We start from the raw sequence: 15,924 nt of genomic DNA on the forward strand, positions 1-15,924 counted from the left end.
CTATAATCATCTCGCAAGACCATTGTAGTTTGAAAATGAAGACAATTCGAGTATTTTGCACCTTATTTTCTAAGAAAAACAAGAATCCACATTGTCTATGTCGAAACGACGAGTGGTGGCCACCGAATATCGACCACAATCGATCCGTGCGATCCAGGACCAAGGATATTCGAGTCTCATGGTCAACTGGATCGGAAGAAATGAGATCCAAATCCCCGAAAATTTGCTTTAAACCTGAAATTAAGACCTTTAAACATCCTGTGGAGCAATCTCCACCGTCCAACGAGGTCAAAGCTCAACATCCCGAAACCAACGACCGATCGCAAACGGACGCTCCGCTCGGGCAGCTCCACCTTTCGTTCCAATCTCCTTCCCTTGGAAACTCGCCCGCCACGGACGCGGCTCACGTGGGTCCCGCCCTGGGCCCCACCAACGATGCTTCCCCAAGCCTCCACGTCAGCATGAAATGTCACAGTCGCAGCGACTGCAGCCGCAGCAGCATGCCAGCATCCATTGAACTGAGGTAACCCGTCATTAAACCCAACGGCCGCCCCGAGCTCCCAAAGGAACCTGCCCGGCCGTTGCTTCCCCGCCACCGCAGCCGCAGAAGCAGCGGCTGAGTTGACTTCACAAGGCCCTCTCCTCCTCCGGCGCCGCCGTTCCTGCTAGCCGCGGCCGGGATGGACGGTTCATCCTCGCCGGCTGAGGCCGGCGGGGTTGCCCAGGTAGCGGTGGCCGTGCGCGGGGACGGCCGCGGCAGCCGCCGAGCGGCGCGGTGGGCCGCCGCCACCATGGTCCCCGCCGGCGGCCGCGTCGCGCTCGTCCACGTCATCCCGCCCGTCTCCTTCGTGCCGTCTCCATGTAAGGAAGGAGGCCTCCCCTTCGATCACTTCTTCTCCCCCCACTTCTCTTCTCTTTTTCATTTCGGTTCGGAATCGGCGGCGAGCTGACGTCTGACGATGCATTCCTCTCTCCTCTGGTGGCCGGTGAAGCGGGGGAGAGGGTGCCGGTGGAGAAGATGGAGCGGGAGGTGGTGGAGATATACGCGCAGGACCGCCGGGCGCGCGCGCAGGAGGTCTTCCTCCCCTTCCGCCGCCTCTGCGCCCGCAGAACCGTGAGTGCTCCTGCTTCTCCTTGCCGGTGCAGCAGCCGCGCAGCCATAAAAAACCCCGCTTCTATTGATTACTCTCGCTGCTAAGAGCGCCCCTTCTGATCGATGCAAATTGGATCCCGCAGGTGGAGACGGTGGTTCTGGAAGGGGACAGCGTCGCGGAGGCGCTGGTGAGCTACGCGGCGGAGTCCGGCGTCCGCAGCCTCGTGGTCGGATCCGCCTCCCTCAGCTGGCTCCGGAGGTGAGGATTTAATTCTGATGACTTTTTGTCCCCTTGGTAGGCTAGTACAGTACAGAAGTGGCTAAAATTTCACTTTTGAGTTGCTGAAATGAAAACTGGAGGACACAGGACAGGACATGGACCGGAAAGGGGTTTCCCTTTTGAAGATGTGCCTCATTCTGCATGGAACATGATAGGATTAATTTTACCTTCTGTGTGGAAAAGGGTGGTAGCTGAATGAACATACCTTCTGTGTGGAAACTGAACCTCTATTTTCACCTGTTTATGTTTTGCATGGAACATGATATGACTAATTTTACCTCTGAAAGCGTATCTCATTCAAGAGGTCAGGGTTCAACTTTATTATTTTTTTTCTACAAATTTCTTCTAGCACAAAAGGCTAGAGTTCGCTTTTGAGAGCACAAAGGCCAAAAGCGATGTGATGAGCACCGGAAGTTGAAAAAGAAACAAACTGACTAGGTAGCAAAAAGGATAATACCTTTTGAGATAGCGAGATGTGCCTACGCATTTGGCTGGTAAAATATGATAGGTGCATGCATGTACATTGCGATTGGTCTTCTAATTTTGATGAAGAACAAACCTCTTAAGTTTTAAGCATGTTTATGATTTTCAATTGAATATGACACGACTAACCTACCCTTGGCAAGAGTGACAGCAGCAGGGATGGTCCTGATTGATGCTGATCTGTGCTTTTTGCCCCAATTTTGGGGTATTTTGCAAAATAAAAGAGACTTGGTTATCTTCTTTTCTGGAAATTGGGATTAGCTCAAAGATGTACATGCAAAGATGCAAAAGAATTTTTCTTGGGAGGGCCTGAAACTCCCACAGGGTCTCATTAGATTTCGCCATCTTGCATCACAATTCAATTCACAAACCTCTGCTACAGTTTTTTCGTTCTGCAAAGGTTACCATACAATATTTCAATGACAAAATAGTTGATCTCATTGCAAATTCTATGATCTACAGGTGGTTTCCTTTTTCTGTTGTAGAGTTAGGTGCAATCAATATGTGCCTCAACTGCCAAATCTGTTTGGTGGATCTACTTTGTTGCTTGTGGTAGCCTGCTAGACTCTTTCTCGGTCCTATGTAACTTTAGTTATTTTTTTCCATTAGCTGTTTATGAAGTCGTACCAACTCCTATCAAGTTGAAAAGCTTAAAGCTCTCTACTTTCTTTCCAGTTTAAACCCTGTATATTCCATGTTGTGCTCTGTGTTTTCTGCATAACTTGTTGTTACAGTTCTTCTTATCTAACTGTGTTAATACTTAATAGATATCACTTCAAAGGATAATATTTATATGTTGCTCGGTTGAACCCATTGTCAACACAGAATGCATAAGAAGAAACAAATTATGTTTTGCCTTTTTTTATCGCCACATTTGTTTCTAGTCAGTTGCTGATAAATGGCGCCCCTTTTCCTTTTTCAGGATGTTAAGGATCCAAGATGTGCCTTTTATGGTTCTGAAAACTATGCCAAGTTCCTGCAATGTATTTGTTGTGTCCCGCCGCAGATTAACAATGAAATTTGCAAATCTGGCTCGTACGAGCAGTATGTGTCAACTAGTTTCCTTTCTTTCAATACTTTTGTCTCTGTTTACCATTTGTGCTGAGCTCCTATTAACTCTTAAACATACATTTCTTTACAGAGTCAAACAATTCAAAGATTCAGTCAATTAGTCATAAAGCATTCAATCAAATACAGAGGGACTGGTTGCAGGACAAACAATCATTGAATAATCTTGCTGATGATGAAATACCGAAATATTCTGGAAATTCAAGTTCGGACTCATGCTCTCAAGTCTGCAGTTCTCTTAGCACTTCTTCGAATGCTGTTAAAAGTTCAGAAAGCCACAGAAGAGGTCTTTTAGGAAGCTTAGGTCGAAAGACACCAAGGAGAGAATGGAACAAAGATAATGATGCTATTGGCCAATGCAAGGAAATTCGTTATGTTGCCTTAACCTCAGTTGAAGAGGTCAGAGATGTTTTTCCAGTCTTGATAATATTCTGACTAATGCTTGCATCCAGATGCATCATGCCATTTTCTGGTAACTGAGTCATTCTACAATATTGCAACGCTGACTTTGTTTTCTGGCTTGATTTGCAGTCTCAACCTGTAGATGAAGTAGCAACACTGAGGAAGGAGCTGAAGGATACTTTGATGATGTATGACAGAGCTTGTGAGAATCTAGCCAATGCTAAGGAAAAGGTCAGCGACAAGCTTTTTCTGTTTGTCAATTCACTACAAAACATTATTATTTACATGCTTTTAAAAGGTTAATAATAATCTTCTGAATTGGTTGCTACCATCTGTACTTTGGTCTTTCATTTAGCACCCCCCTCCTCTGGCGTAAGTTTTTTTTTTACATTTTATCTTTTGATCTCTGATATTTCAGATTCAGATACTTTCTGGCGAGTGCCATGAAGATGTGAATAAGGTGCAATATGCGCTACAGAGAGAGGAACAGTTGAAACAGGCTGTTGCAGATGAGAAGACAAAACATTTACATGCAATTGGAGCAGTTGAGATGGCAAAAGAATCATTTGCTCGCGAGGCCTATTCCAAACACAAGGCTGAATTTGTAGCTAACATGGTGTCTACTGAGAAGGCTAAGGTCGTGGATGCTCTTTTGTCAACAGGAAAAAGTTGCAGGCAGTACTCGAAACATGAAATAGAGCTTGCCACAGATTACTTTTCTGATGCAAAGAAGATTGGTGAGGGAGGCTATGGGACTGTATACAAGTGTACCCTTGATCACACTGAAGTAGCTGTCAAGGTTATTCAACAAGATTCCAGTGACAAGATCGATGAATTCTTGAGAGAGGTACATTTATCTATATTTTTCTAATTTTCTCATTGGACAGTAATGACTTTTTTCAATAGTTATTGAAACTTCAGGTGGTGATCAATCCACCCTTTTTCTTACATGTTATATTTCATATCAGTTTCAATCCGTTGTCCATACTCCATAACCACGCATGAGAGCTGCATAATAATATATATTTTGATCTTTTATTGTGGATGAAGGACTTACATGGATCTGTTGTGTGACTTCATTCAGGTGGAGATTCTTAGCAAACTTCACCATCCCAACTTGGTTTTACTGCTTGGTTTTTGTCCTGAAATCGGATGCCTTGTGTATGAATATATGGAGAATGGGAGTCTTGAAGACCAACTTATCAACAATAAAGGGCAACCACTCCATTGGTTTCTGCGATTCCAAATTATCTTTGAGGTATCTTGTGGGCTTGCTTTCTTGCATGGAACGAAACCAGAGCCTATCGTCCATCGTGACCTAAAGCCTGGAAACATCTTGCTGGACAAGAATTATGTAAGCAAAATTGGTGATGTTGGTTTTGCTAAGCTCATATCAGATCTCGTTCCTGAAGGGCTTACAGAGTACAGAGAAACTGTCATTGCCGGCACACTGTTTTACATGGACCCTGAGTACCAATTAACAGGAACAGTTCGACCAAAATCAGATCTTTTTGCATTGGGGATCATCATTCTTCAACTACTAACCGGCAAACGTCCACATGGGCTGATATGCAGTGTAGAAGAGGCAATTGAAAAGGGTATTTTGTCTGATATTCTTGACCGGTCTCAAACTGATTGGCCAATTGCTGAGGCAGAGATGCTGGCAAAACTTGGGTTGCGGTGTACAGCCTTAAAATGCAGGGACAGACCAAATCTTGAGTCGGAGGTGCTTCCTGAATTGGAAAATATCCTGAGCAGGGTAACTGCTTCTTTGAAGCTCGAAAACATCATCGCACCAAGCCACTTCATCTGCCCTATATTGCAGGTAAAACTGGCTAAGGACCTTACTGCAAAATACCCCCTCCATTTTTATATATATGATGTTTAGGACAAGCTAATTAGATTGTCGCAAGCATCATATATTTAAAATGGAGGAAGTACCATTTCTCGCTCTAGCTAAATGGTAGAAGTTTCAATTTGCTCTAGCTAAATGGTAGAAGTTTCAATTTGTTATGCAGGAGGTAATGGAAAATCCTTATGTTGCTGCTGATGGCCACACCTATGAGCACAGGGCAATTAAAGCTTGGCTAAAAAAACACAAGGTATCCCCGGTCAACAATCAGAGGCTTCCACATCTATCCATAATTCCCAACCATTCGTTGCAAGCGGCGATACAGCAATGGAAGTTGCATACATCTTTTTGAAATCATGAGATGACTAGTATTTTTGTGTTTGCATATAATTTGATTCATCATTGTACCTTTTGAGTTCAGCTGTAAATAAATAGCGAATAGATGTATAATGTAGTAGCGTTAAAAGTTAGTGTTGTAGGGGGGAAAAGGTTATTTTGCTCGCTTAAGATTGGTGAGTGGTATAGCCTAACAGGCTTTTTGTTGTTGAAAGATTTAAAATTATTACTGAAATTCAATTTTGGCTAAATGCTATATGGTCTGGTAGGTATGCTTTGCAAGGATACTTCTTATCAGAAGGGTCACTTTGGTTTTTTTGTTTTTAACTCTTGGAAGGGCTATCTACCATGTTTCAGTGATTTCACTGAGATCAAGTAACAACATGATGAAATGCCAATACTGCAATGTAGTCTCTGCACATCAATCCTTCTCAGTTCTGTAGTTCCATACTTCCATTCTTATGAAGGTGCCATTCTTATGAAGGTGCCATCCAGAAGACAGAAAGGTATGCTCTTTACAAAACATCTGAAGGAGTAACTCAATAACATATAAAACAAGGACTGATGACGTACAACATGAACTTCTAACACCATGATTTGCTATTTAATTGGTGAAACCACTGTGAAGCACCTTATTAAATACAAGTACAACTGAATGCATGAAAATGGGCTGTTCGTTTAGGCACACGGCAAGCTTACTGAATCACTACTGGGGCTACAGGGGAAACGACTTCTGAACGGGTGCTTCTCAGTGATTGTACTTTGCATGAGAAAAAGGAGCTGCAGCTCCTACTTCTTTTGGAACAGGTAATGTGCAACCATCCATTCATCACCATTATTGTACCCGAAAAGTTCAGCGACAGAGATGAAGAATGTCCGCCAATAAGCTATCCATTTGGTAGTTGATTCCCTCCCGTAAGTTTTTTCAAAAATGGGCCTAATGGAAACGATGCTCCGGTCCATACGCTTCAGCCACTCCTCACTGCAGAAGTGCTTAGGTCAATTAATATACACTGTATGTTGTATTCTCTCTTTCAGCGCTAATTTAGATATGACTTCATTGCCTGTCATTTAGTCCTTACATCGTATAAACTCGACAGTAGCAAAGTGCAAAATGAGAAACTCACAAGATCAAGATTGACATCCAAGTTTTCATTTCCTCGCTAATAGTCACAGACTACTCACAGGAGTTACTAACTAACTACTGGAACATTCAAAATCATGTTAGAATGCATGGATTATTATGGCATAGATAGTTTGGACTTTGGGAGGGATATACCTAGTTCTAGCATAATGCGTACCACTGACAAGCCAATGATTGACCACAGATACATCTTCCTGCATGAACATATAGTCAGTAAATATCTATATCCATATGTTGACCAGATTCAGTAAATATAAACGTTCATACAAATTTTGATCAGTAGCCAACCATTATTCATTTTTGGTGAACTGTGTAACAGAAGTACAATAAATAGAGAGATATAAATGGTTCGAAACCACCTGAAAGTAGAGAAGAAGGTTTGCCGATGGCATTGTTCCTCCTGTGAAAAAATATCTTGTGATCCAATCATCATCATTGTTATCCTGTTGACTTTATGAAGTTATGATGATTCACATGACAACTACATATAAATTGCAACACTTCTTCACATCAAATCACCAATAACTTAAAAAAAGAGGTGAACTTATTTCATTTTTTAATAACAGGATAAGAGCCCACGACATTGGTGATGGTTAGGAATTATATTTTTATAGTTTACACCAGGGAACTCCTATGTTATTTTTCGGTAAGGATCAGATGTTGAGAAATTAAGTTCACTTGGAATGTATTTGCTATTAAGATTCTAAGTACGACGCGCACCAAAACATAGCTACATGCCTACGTGCACCAGACAGATACAAATGCAGCTACCCTTGCTGGCGTTAACTGGTGGCAGAACGATCCATATAAAAAGCAAACCATTTTCTATGAAGCCGGTACCAAGTGACCAGTGAAAATGCAGGATAATAGTTAGTAAATGTACCTCAAAATGATATGCCAATGTCTTGTGGCAGAAGAAGTGAACAAATAATAAGCTGTCCTCTTTCATCCACTTGGATATCTTCGTAAGAAGTGACTTGTAGTTTTTCATGTGCTGCATAACAGGCAATGAGTCATTTGCCTTGAAGAATAACAAAACGACAACATCAGAACAAAATTACATTATACCTCAAACATCTCAATGGATACGATCCTGTCAAAAGAACGCTCCATCTCAAACTTGCTGATATCTGCCACAATTATCTCAACATTTGATAGCTCATTTTCCCTAAACGTAATTGTAGTATTAGAGGCAGGGAAATAAAAATTATTTGGACAAATGGTGGTATAAGATCTATTGTCTGCATATTGGTGAAATAAAGATGCATACCAAACATAAATTTTGTTAAAACTAATCATAGGAAATAGGGTGAAACATATCATTAACCCACTCATGGTAGTGGGTTCATTAGCTGAAATAACTACAAATTAAACAAATAATTTAACATGATGAAGATGAAATAAAATGCAGTGTCACGAATAGGTTGTAATGGCCATTTAGAAGTGTTATGTGGAACATGATTAAGTTGGCAGTACAAGGAAAAACAATGGACTCAGCAAACGACCTAAGCACTGAAACCGTTAACACTTACCTACATTGCTCGTCTATAAAAGCCTTTTGTGTGGTAGAGTTGCATATCCCTGTTACAATGCAGTTCCTATATTTCTTTGCAATGTGCAGTGAAAGGGATCCCCATCCACATCCAACGTCAAGGATGCTCTGTCCATCCTGTATTTTTGCCCTCTCGCAATACAGTTCCATCATTGCAACCTCAGCATCTTCTAGGGTGCTTGAATCGTCAGGGAAGTAGCAGGAACTGGAAATATCAATGTATCTGTGTTAATTGACAACAAATTGCAAGGTTCATGTGGATCCACCAAAAGAGAACACATCATTGCTAGGAGTGAAAGATTACACATTGCACATCGGACACTCAAAGACCGCCATATGAATGGCAGACTCATTGTTGGTCAGTCATACGAGCAGACCTGGTCCTAGCATACACAGTGCGGTACGAACCTGTATTTGAGATTCCTTCCGAGCACTAACTTGAAAAATGTTGTTGGCAACTCATAATGTTGGGCTTTAGCTTTGTCCGTTTCTATCGCAATGGGCATCTCTTGAAGAGCTGCATCAAAAAGAAAAAAAAAATTACACATAGCACAGTACTTACAGGAAGAGAATGGCACATGTGTCATTGGTTTATATGCTGCTACGGGAAAATTGGCCACTGCCACGCGAACTGAGCGTAGCTCAGCTTGCAAGGTTTCTTGTGGTGGAACCTGTCCACCAGCGTTCGAGTCCTTGACTCGACACTGGTGCTCGCATTTTTCTAGATTTGCAGGCTCAGTCTTTTGGATATGCTCATAGGGGTAGGGTTGCGTGCGTGTGTTCGTAGAAGCGAGTGTGTGCACGTGTATGTGAGCGTCCGCGTCTGTACTATGTCATTCGAAAAAAAATTTAGCCACTACCACGAGATGTTAATCCCTCAAGTCAATATCCTGTAGCTACACTCCATCTTTGCGGTTTCCTTCTGACCTCGGCCATCAAAACCAAATCAAACGGTTTAAAACGCTCCTATTGGAAGCTACTGTTCTTCCTGTCCTCTAATGCGAGTACAATTTGTCAGAAGAAAAACCAAATTAATGGAAGCAATCCCACCTGACGGCCACGCCCTGCAAGTATATTATTAATAGAGCATTCCTCGCACCACTCGACCCAAAACCCCACCTTTCGCACGAAACCCCCAGCACACAGAACCGCCGTGCGCGCGGCACCGAGAGACGGCGGCGCCGTACCGGCGGCCGCCTTGGCATACATTGTAGAAGTTGGTACTTACAGTGGACGAACTGGAGGAGCTGTTGCAGCTGCAGCGGCGCGGAGGGGAGGTAGCCCTGGCGGAGGCGCTGCGCGAGCAGGAGCCGCGTGAGGCGCCGGGTGACCGCGTCCGGGATGAGGTTGCGCTCCAGCGCCGCCAGCGCCGACCGCGTCGCCGCCGCGTAGGCCCGCTCGGCCACGGCCGCCGCCACCATTGTTGCTGCCGCTTGTCGTCGTGTCGTACGTGCTCCTGCGGGGGCGCGGTTCCGGGTGGGAGAGAGGAGCTTGACGGCTGCCGGTGCTGGAGGAGGGAGAAGGAGAGGAGAGGAGAGGAGAGGCTTCGCGTCGCGGCTTTCGGTTGGGGTCTTGGGGATCAGCCTGTCAACTTCTTATCGCCTCCATCTCCGTGGGAGTGGAGTGGGCGCGGTTCTGTCATTCTGTGAACGTGAAACCGGCCACGTCTGCTGCGTGCTACGAGCGTTTCTTGTTCTTTCGAAAGTGCAAGACGACAAGGCCAACAACTGTGCTAGAGAGGGTGACACATTTGTCATGGCATGCTCCAATTTGCTGTCATGGTCCCTGCTCCCAAGTACCACCTAGGGCAAATTTGTTCATCGCCAGCTGATGGAGATAATTAACTGTGTTATTTTGCAGAAAAAAGAAAAGAAAGAAGATAATGGTGTCATATGAAAATGACAGGAACTAGGGCGGCCGATCTTCCGCCAGGTAAGGGTAACTCTCGATTCGGTGAAGTAGCAACACCCTCGATCCGGCTTCTTATCAACAAGATCCGAACCCCGCAATCGGAGCACTACTTCTCCTCTGGTTATCAACCGTGGACAGCCCGGTTGACCTCACCACGAAGGCTACCTCCTGCAAGCGAATCAAGAACACAAGCAAGAATAAGAAAGAACGCAACTCAATTGCAGAAAATCTTGGATTAAGCACACGAAGTTGGGGTCTCACAAACCAATGAACGGCGACTGTCGATGACAGATTGAATCTAAGCAAAACCCAAACCGGCGACTCACTCAATATAAAGTGTTTAGGGTGTGCAAGACCCCTGGACGTCTCAGAAATCGATGAACGGTGACTGACAATGACATATTGAATCTAAGCAAAATCTAAACTCTAACTTGGGCGACTCTACTCAATATAAAGTGTGTAGAGTGTGCAAGACCCTTGGACGTACCCCTAATGGACTCCAACATGATACACGGCCCAACGACCCGAAAGATGGTGGCGTAGCACCCTAACAGATTCTGTATGTCTACTTGTTTTGACGGTTACCATTGACTCAGATGGAATTTTGACATGGGACCGGCACCATTGGAAGCTCTATCAAATTATCTTTCCATCCATATATTTTTTAAGGACATCTTTCCATCCATATGTAGAGCATCGAAATCGGACTCCGTATATGACCTGAACGTCCGGCAGACTACTCCTGGACTCCGAGGTGGACTCAAAGTTGATGTTGAAAGGACCTTTGATGTTGCTTGGGGGGATAGGCGGATCTGAAATTTTACATAAACTTTTAGCGGAATTAATAACTTACGGAAACTCCGGAGATTTTCCAGATTCTTCGCAATTTGTGAAGATTTCGTAGAAATATACAGAGTATCCAAAGATAATGAAAAACTCACAATGCACCTATGCAAAACTCAACCAAAAGTAGATCGATAAATTACCGTATACCATTGAGTTGTTACCAAGCTATTTCACTAGATACTTGTAGCACAAACCTTCTCAAATGATAGATCAAGATGAAACCTAGAGATGAGCTAGCACAAGCAACAACTAGTGAAATCAACAAATCAAGCACAAGAGACACAAGTATTTGTTTACCGAAGTTCAGATTCCTTCACCAAGGACTCCTACATCTCCGTTGGGTGCTTCCAATGAAGCCGGGTCTCTCTCAACCCTTTCCTCACTTCACTTCTTGATTTCTTCCCATGTGGAGGTGAAATCGAAGCCTTCACAAACTTCGCGCGGCACACCACAAGCTTGGGTGCTCACCGGGTGATGCCTAGCCATCTAGGAGGCTTGACCTTTAAGAGTAACAAACGCCATGAAGATTTCTTGCTATGAACTCGAGTGCTCAAGGAAGGATTTGCTCTCTTTCACTCCATCTTTCAATCCCTCAACCTAAATCTCTTCTCTTCTCAAATCTCTTGCAATCCTAGAGATAGGGCTGTGGAGATATGTTTTTCATGTGGGGAACCAGTAACAACAAATGGGAGGGGGTGAGGGGTATAAATACCCATCCCCTAAAAACTAGCTGTTGGGCAAAACTAGCTGTTGGGCTGCGGAATCTCCAGAACGCCAAAACTAACCGTTGGGTTCAAAAAGTTCTGGAAATTCCATAAAATTCTCTAGAAACTCCAAAACTTACGGAATCTTCAAAGAATTCTCCGGAATTTTGATAGGTCCACTGGACAGCACAAGTCACCTAAGAGAAAATGCTATAAATTTTTACTCCGGACTCCTAATTTGAAGATCTTTGACTCTACGGAAAGCTTGTTCAAAGGACTATCCATTGAGCACCGAGTATAAGCGAAGTTATCCATATTGCATCCCTCTTGATAGTACAACATTACCTATACTCAAGATCAAAGAATAAACACAATATAAATAACTTGAGCTTGAATATCTTCACCATGCCACTTTTCTTCAAAATCATACTTTGAGGGGTTTCCAAGTATTTCTTTCTCTCTTTCTTGAGCATCATCCTCCTTGAGCTAGTGAATTGATGTTCCTCAACATATATGATCAATAATCAAATTGACATACTCAAGTCACCTCAATTATTATGATCCAACAATAATTTGATGCTTTGTAGTGCTTCACTTTTCATGGCTTGATTGGTTCCTCAAAGTTCTCCCATTGCTCTTGATCACCATTCAATTCATGGCTTGATTGGTTCCTCAAATTCCATTCAATTCACCATTGCTCTTGATCACATATATCATTGTTATAAACTTGATCAATCCTCATGCAATTTTCAAATTTCTTTGATTATACAAGCAAACAACCAATGAGACCATACAATTTCACTTCCATCTTTGTCTCTTTCACTCAATTCAATCTTTGCTTATCATTTCTTTACTTTTGCATGCTTCATATGACATGAGCTTGACTTTGTCATTTCTAATAAAATCTTGCCAAATCTCAACAAGCTCATTAGTCCTTTAATTGCTTTTGCCATTCAATCATCAAAGCCCACAAAGGGCCTAGATGCTCTTTCAGATGTGCATTGAGCCTCTGCTTGTCCTCACCACCTCCATGCTTCTCCTCAAGTCCTGCCTGGTCATCTCCATTGTTCCTAAGCACAATAACATCATTAGATAGCAACCCATTCTCAAAATTAAGTACATAAGAACGAGCTCACCTGTTGATTTAATTGTCTAGCTCGAGCTCTAGTGATTGGTCCTTGCAGAACAATTGGAGGAGTATCCTGTGTATCTAAAGGAGTGATGTCCTCATCAGAAAAAATGGCCACAAATGTGGGAAATGATCACCTGCAGAATACATGCGAAAAAAAATTGAGTGTGCCCTGGCAGGATGCTGCAATTTGCAATGTTCTACTTCTGTCCGCTCCTCCTTTTTAGAAGTGTGGTTATTCCTCCTCTTTTGAGGTGGTTGAAGCTAGAATATTTTTTTCCATTATCTAAAAAAAAATATGAATCAGTGAATGTTGTTAGAGGGAGGCATGATGTGAAGAGAAATAAGCTGATGTTGCCATCCTTTGCGAGCTAACATGACGTCACATTGATCGACCGATTTCAAGTGTGGAATCGGTCGACTAAAATAGGATGGGTTCATTTTGTATCCTCAACTGTAGATTGCGGGTTACTCGGATTCTTTTTAGGTTGATGCGTTTGAACCTATGTGGTGTTCCCTTCCATCCACTGAGCGGGGTTACTTGAGCCGCCAATCACATACTCTTGCAATTAAGCACATGCATTAGACTTTCTCCATTTTTTACAAAATTTTATATAATAGCTGGATATTTTCCTATATTATTTTGGATCAAAATCCTAGGGTCTAGATTTTCTTCATGATTTATGTGTTTTTCTATCTTTTGTTTGATGTTCTTGTGGGATAATTTCTTAATTATTCCTCACTCCATATCCTTACGGGCTTCCTCTCATGATGCATTAACCCAGGAGGTCAGCCACGGCATCTTTGGTGACAACGGACCTGGAGAGCCCACCCTCATCTGCGGCCTCTATAGCTGCCTCAAGACCACCCAAAGATTTGAAGAGGCTATGTTAGGATAAATTGATCCAATCCATAGTTTGTGGCTCGTCTATAGCACCTTGGCAGAAAAAGAGGCAGCAACACACAGGGTTAGGAGGAGGTTGGCGTCGCTGGTCTGGAATACAAGGTCGGTGCCACAAGCTCGTGGGAGGAGGCTGGTGCCATAGTGAGTTGCTGAGCAGCCTAGCTGAGCCTGAGTTAAAGGCTGGGCCCATAGTGAGTCAAAGGCTTATGGCAACTCACTATGGCTGCATCCTGACCTTTGGTTTTAGATCGGAGGGCTGAAGATGGATCTTGAGGTTTGGTCTCCCGTGATGGAGCATAGTGGGGTTTCATCGGGAAAGAAGCTCGATCTCGATGTACATGGTACAAATTCAGATACGGTTTGCCCGTGGAGGTAGAGGGCGGCACTGCGAATCAGCAAATGTATCTAGAGGTTTCTCGTCACTTGTGATGGATCAGATAAGAATTGATTTTGATAACCTTCCAAAGTGTTGCTTTGCTTCATTGTGATCACGAGATCAACTTGCCAAATCTTCTGGATACTTAGCCTCCAAGTCTTCTGGAATGGATGTACATCGAAGCTAAGCGTCTCGGGTGAAGAAATGGGCTAGGCCGATCGGCCTGGGCTCTTTGGGCTGATCGGCCTGTCCCCCTACAGGCCTCAAACATCTTATCGTTCCACATGAAAGTTGTAGAACTTTTTGAGCCATGCAGTTTAAACACCAAATTCGCCTCAATCGAACTTCGGACGTGGGATATATGGCCCGCGCAAGGTCTGTTGCTGCTTCCAGCCTCTGACATTGTCCAAAGTCCGTACCTTCTTCTCTTCATTCCTTTTGAGTTTAACGCCAGTTTTGGACCTGGAATATAAATGCCCCAAATTGGGCCATTTTCCTGAAAAACACGATTTACTCCAAAACACAAGGTATATGCAAATATGGTCTGATTGTTAGGTATGGTCAACGTTAAAGGTGTCATATGCCAATGTTGAAGATAAAAAAACATAAAAGTGTGTCATAACAAGCACCAACACATACCTACTATGGTACACCTAGAGCCTTCCTGTTGGTCGATGGCTTCGTCATCTTTTTCTTGTGAAGCGACAAGCTTCTTCAACATTCTTCCGAGCTAGAGATGTTTCTCCATGAAGGTATTGAGAGCCCACCTTACCTTTGCTCTTTGTAGCGGGGCCATACTTCCCTGGTGTCTTGTAGCCAGTGGCTGGCTCATGCGCCACCCGAGCTCTTTTCCGTCAAAGGTGCATGATCATCAAACTTAAGAATTTATTTTCTATTAATCACCATGTTTGCAAGTGATTATGTAATGCTGCTTTATCTTATGTAATCTATTTTATCTTCCCTACTCAGGTCGAGTATTCTATATTGACAATCCAAAGATGAATTTCAACGGATATGGCTATTTTGCTAGTTACCATTGAGCTAGGTTATGCATATTGTTAAATGATTTTTAGAAAAAAATATGGATATAAATGAAAAGAACATGACCTCCGGAAAAGCGAAACATCATTAAATATTGTATTTTGTAAATGAATAAAAATGAACTAATAGCCAACGGTAGCACCCTCTCGATGTGGGCCGTACCTTTTTTTTTTAGAAAAAGGTTAGCTCATTGATTCACTGAAACAATGTTTCAGAGTTTACAATGGCAATGATACAAACAAGGATACATTGCCGGTAGATAGAATAAGCATCAAGCTCACTCGATCTAGCGAACAAATAAGCCACCTCATTAGCACTACGGCTTACATGAACAAAAGCAACAGAAATAAAACTGGGCACATTGGATTGTCTTATTTGAGGTGAACTTTCAATTGTTTGATATGACGGCTCCCTGGAATTGTATGGATAGAAATGCTTGCAACTACATTAGCTTGCACCTGGATTCAGGTGGCGGTTTACCATCTTCTTGATTTGAGAGGGAGGCTCTATATCAAAACTACTCCCCCAATTAATAGTACATAAATACTTCCTCCTGTCACAAATATAACTAAATACATTAGAATATGATAGGTTTGTAATATGTCGACTGTACTATGCCACTTTGCAATATCTATAACAATAATATTGGCTTAAATGGAAAGAGTTGGACATTATGATTCTAGCAATAGCATTTTTATGTTATCAATCCATATAAAATTTTGGTGTATATTGATAGCCAAAGGTAAAAGAAAAAATAATTTAGGAGGACCTTAAAGGACTTATATTTATTACTGGAGGAATTA

General features: G+C 42.8%; 2 protein-coding genes across 2 annotated transcripts; one reads left to right on the forward strand and one right to left on the reverse strand.

Moving 5' to 3' along the window:
• The first annotated feature begins 537 nt into the window (after positions 1–537).
• LOC101764596 (U-box domain-containing protein 34) lies at positions 538–5,799 on the forward strand. Its single transcript, XM_004965977.4, has 9 exons — positions 538–861; positions 993–1,114; positions 1,237–1,352; positions 2,779–2,900; positions 2,998–3,323; positions 3,456–3,557; positions 3,745–4,173; positions 4,411–5,151; positions 5,345–5,799. The coding sequence occupies exons 1-9, from the start codon at positions 681–683 to the stop codon at positions 5,528–5,530; spliced, it is 2,325 nt and encodes a 774-aa protein (XP_004966034.1). The 5' UTR covers positions 538–680; the 3' UTR covers positions 5,531–5,799.
• Positions 5,800–5,954: 155 nt separating this feature from the next.
• On the reverse strand, positions 5,955–9,865 carry LOC101765014 ((S)-coclaurine N-methyltransferase). Its single transcript, XM_004965978.3, has 8 exons — positions 9,439–9,865; positions 8,619–8,727; positions 8,191–8,415; positions 7,727–7,826; positions 7,542–7,652; positions 7,018–7,101; positions 6,794–6,852; positions 5,955–6,496 (listed from the first exon to the last, which is right to left on the reverse strand). Exons 1-8 carry the CDS (start codon positions 9,629–9,631, stop codon positions 6,304–6,306), a joined length of 1,074 nt encoding a protein of 357 aa, XP_004966035.1. The 5' UTR covers positions 9,632–9,865; the 3' UTR covers positions 5,955–6,303.
• Between the last annotated feature and the right edge of the window lie 6,059 nt (positions 9,866–15,924).

This window comes from Setaria italica, chromosome IV, assembly GCF_000263155.2.
Source record: "Setaria italica strain Yugu1 chromosome IV, Setaria_italica_v2.0, whole genome shotgun sequence".
Lineage (NCBI taxonomy): Eukaryota > Viridiplantae > Streptophyta > Magnoliopsida > Poales > Poaceae > Setaria > Setaria italica.

Excerpts from the sequence above, each read along its gene's own strand:
- LOC101764596 (XM_004965977.4), top strand. The coding sequence starts at position 681 with ATGGACGGTTCATCCTCGCCGGCTGAGGCCGGCGGGGTTGCCCAGGTA. Across the intron at positions 1,115-1,236 it reads GCCTCTGCGCCCGCAGAACC|GTGGAGACGGTGGTTCTGGA; the intron begins GTGAGTGCTCCT and ends TGGATCCCGCAG. Across the intron at positions 3,324-3,455 it reads CCTTAACCTCAGTTGAAGAG|TCTCAACCTGTAGATGAAGT; the intron begins GTCAGAGATGTT and ends CTTGATTTGCAG.
- LOC101765014 (XM_004965978.3), bottom strand. The coding sequence starts at position 9,631 with ATGGTGGCGGCGGCCGTGGCCGAGCGGGCCTACGCGGCGGCGACGCGG. Across the intron at positions 8,728-9,438 it reads GCTCCTCCAGTTCGTCCACT|CTCTTCAAGAGATGCCCATT; the intron begins GTAAGTACCAAC and ends TTTTTGATGCAG. Across the intron at positions 8,416-8,618 it reads GGAAGGAATCTCAAATACAG|TTCCTGCTACTTCCCTGACG; the intron begins GTTCGTACCGCA and ends TGATATTTCCAG.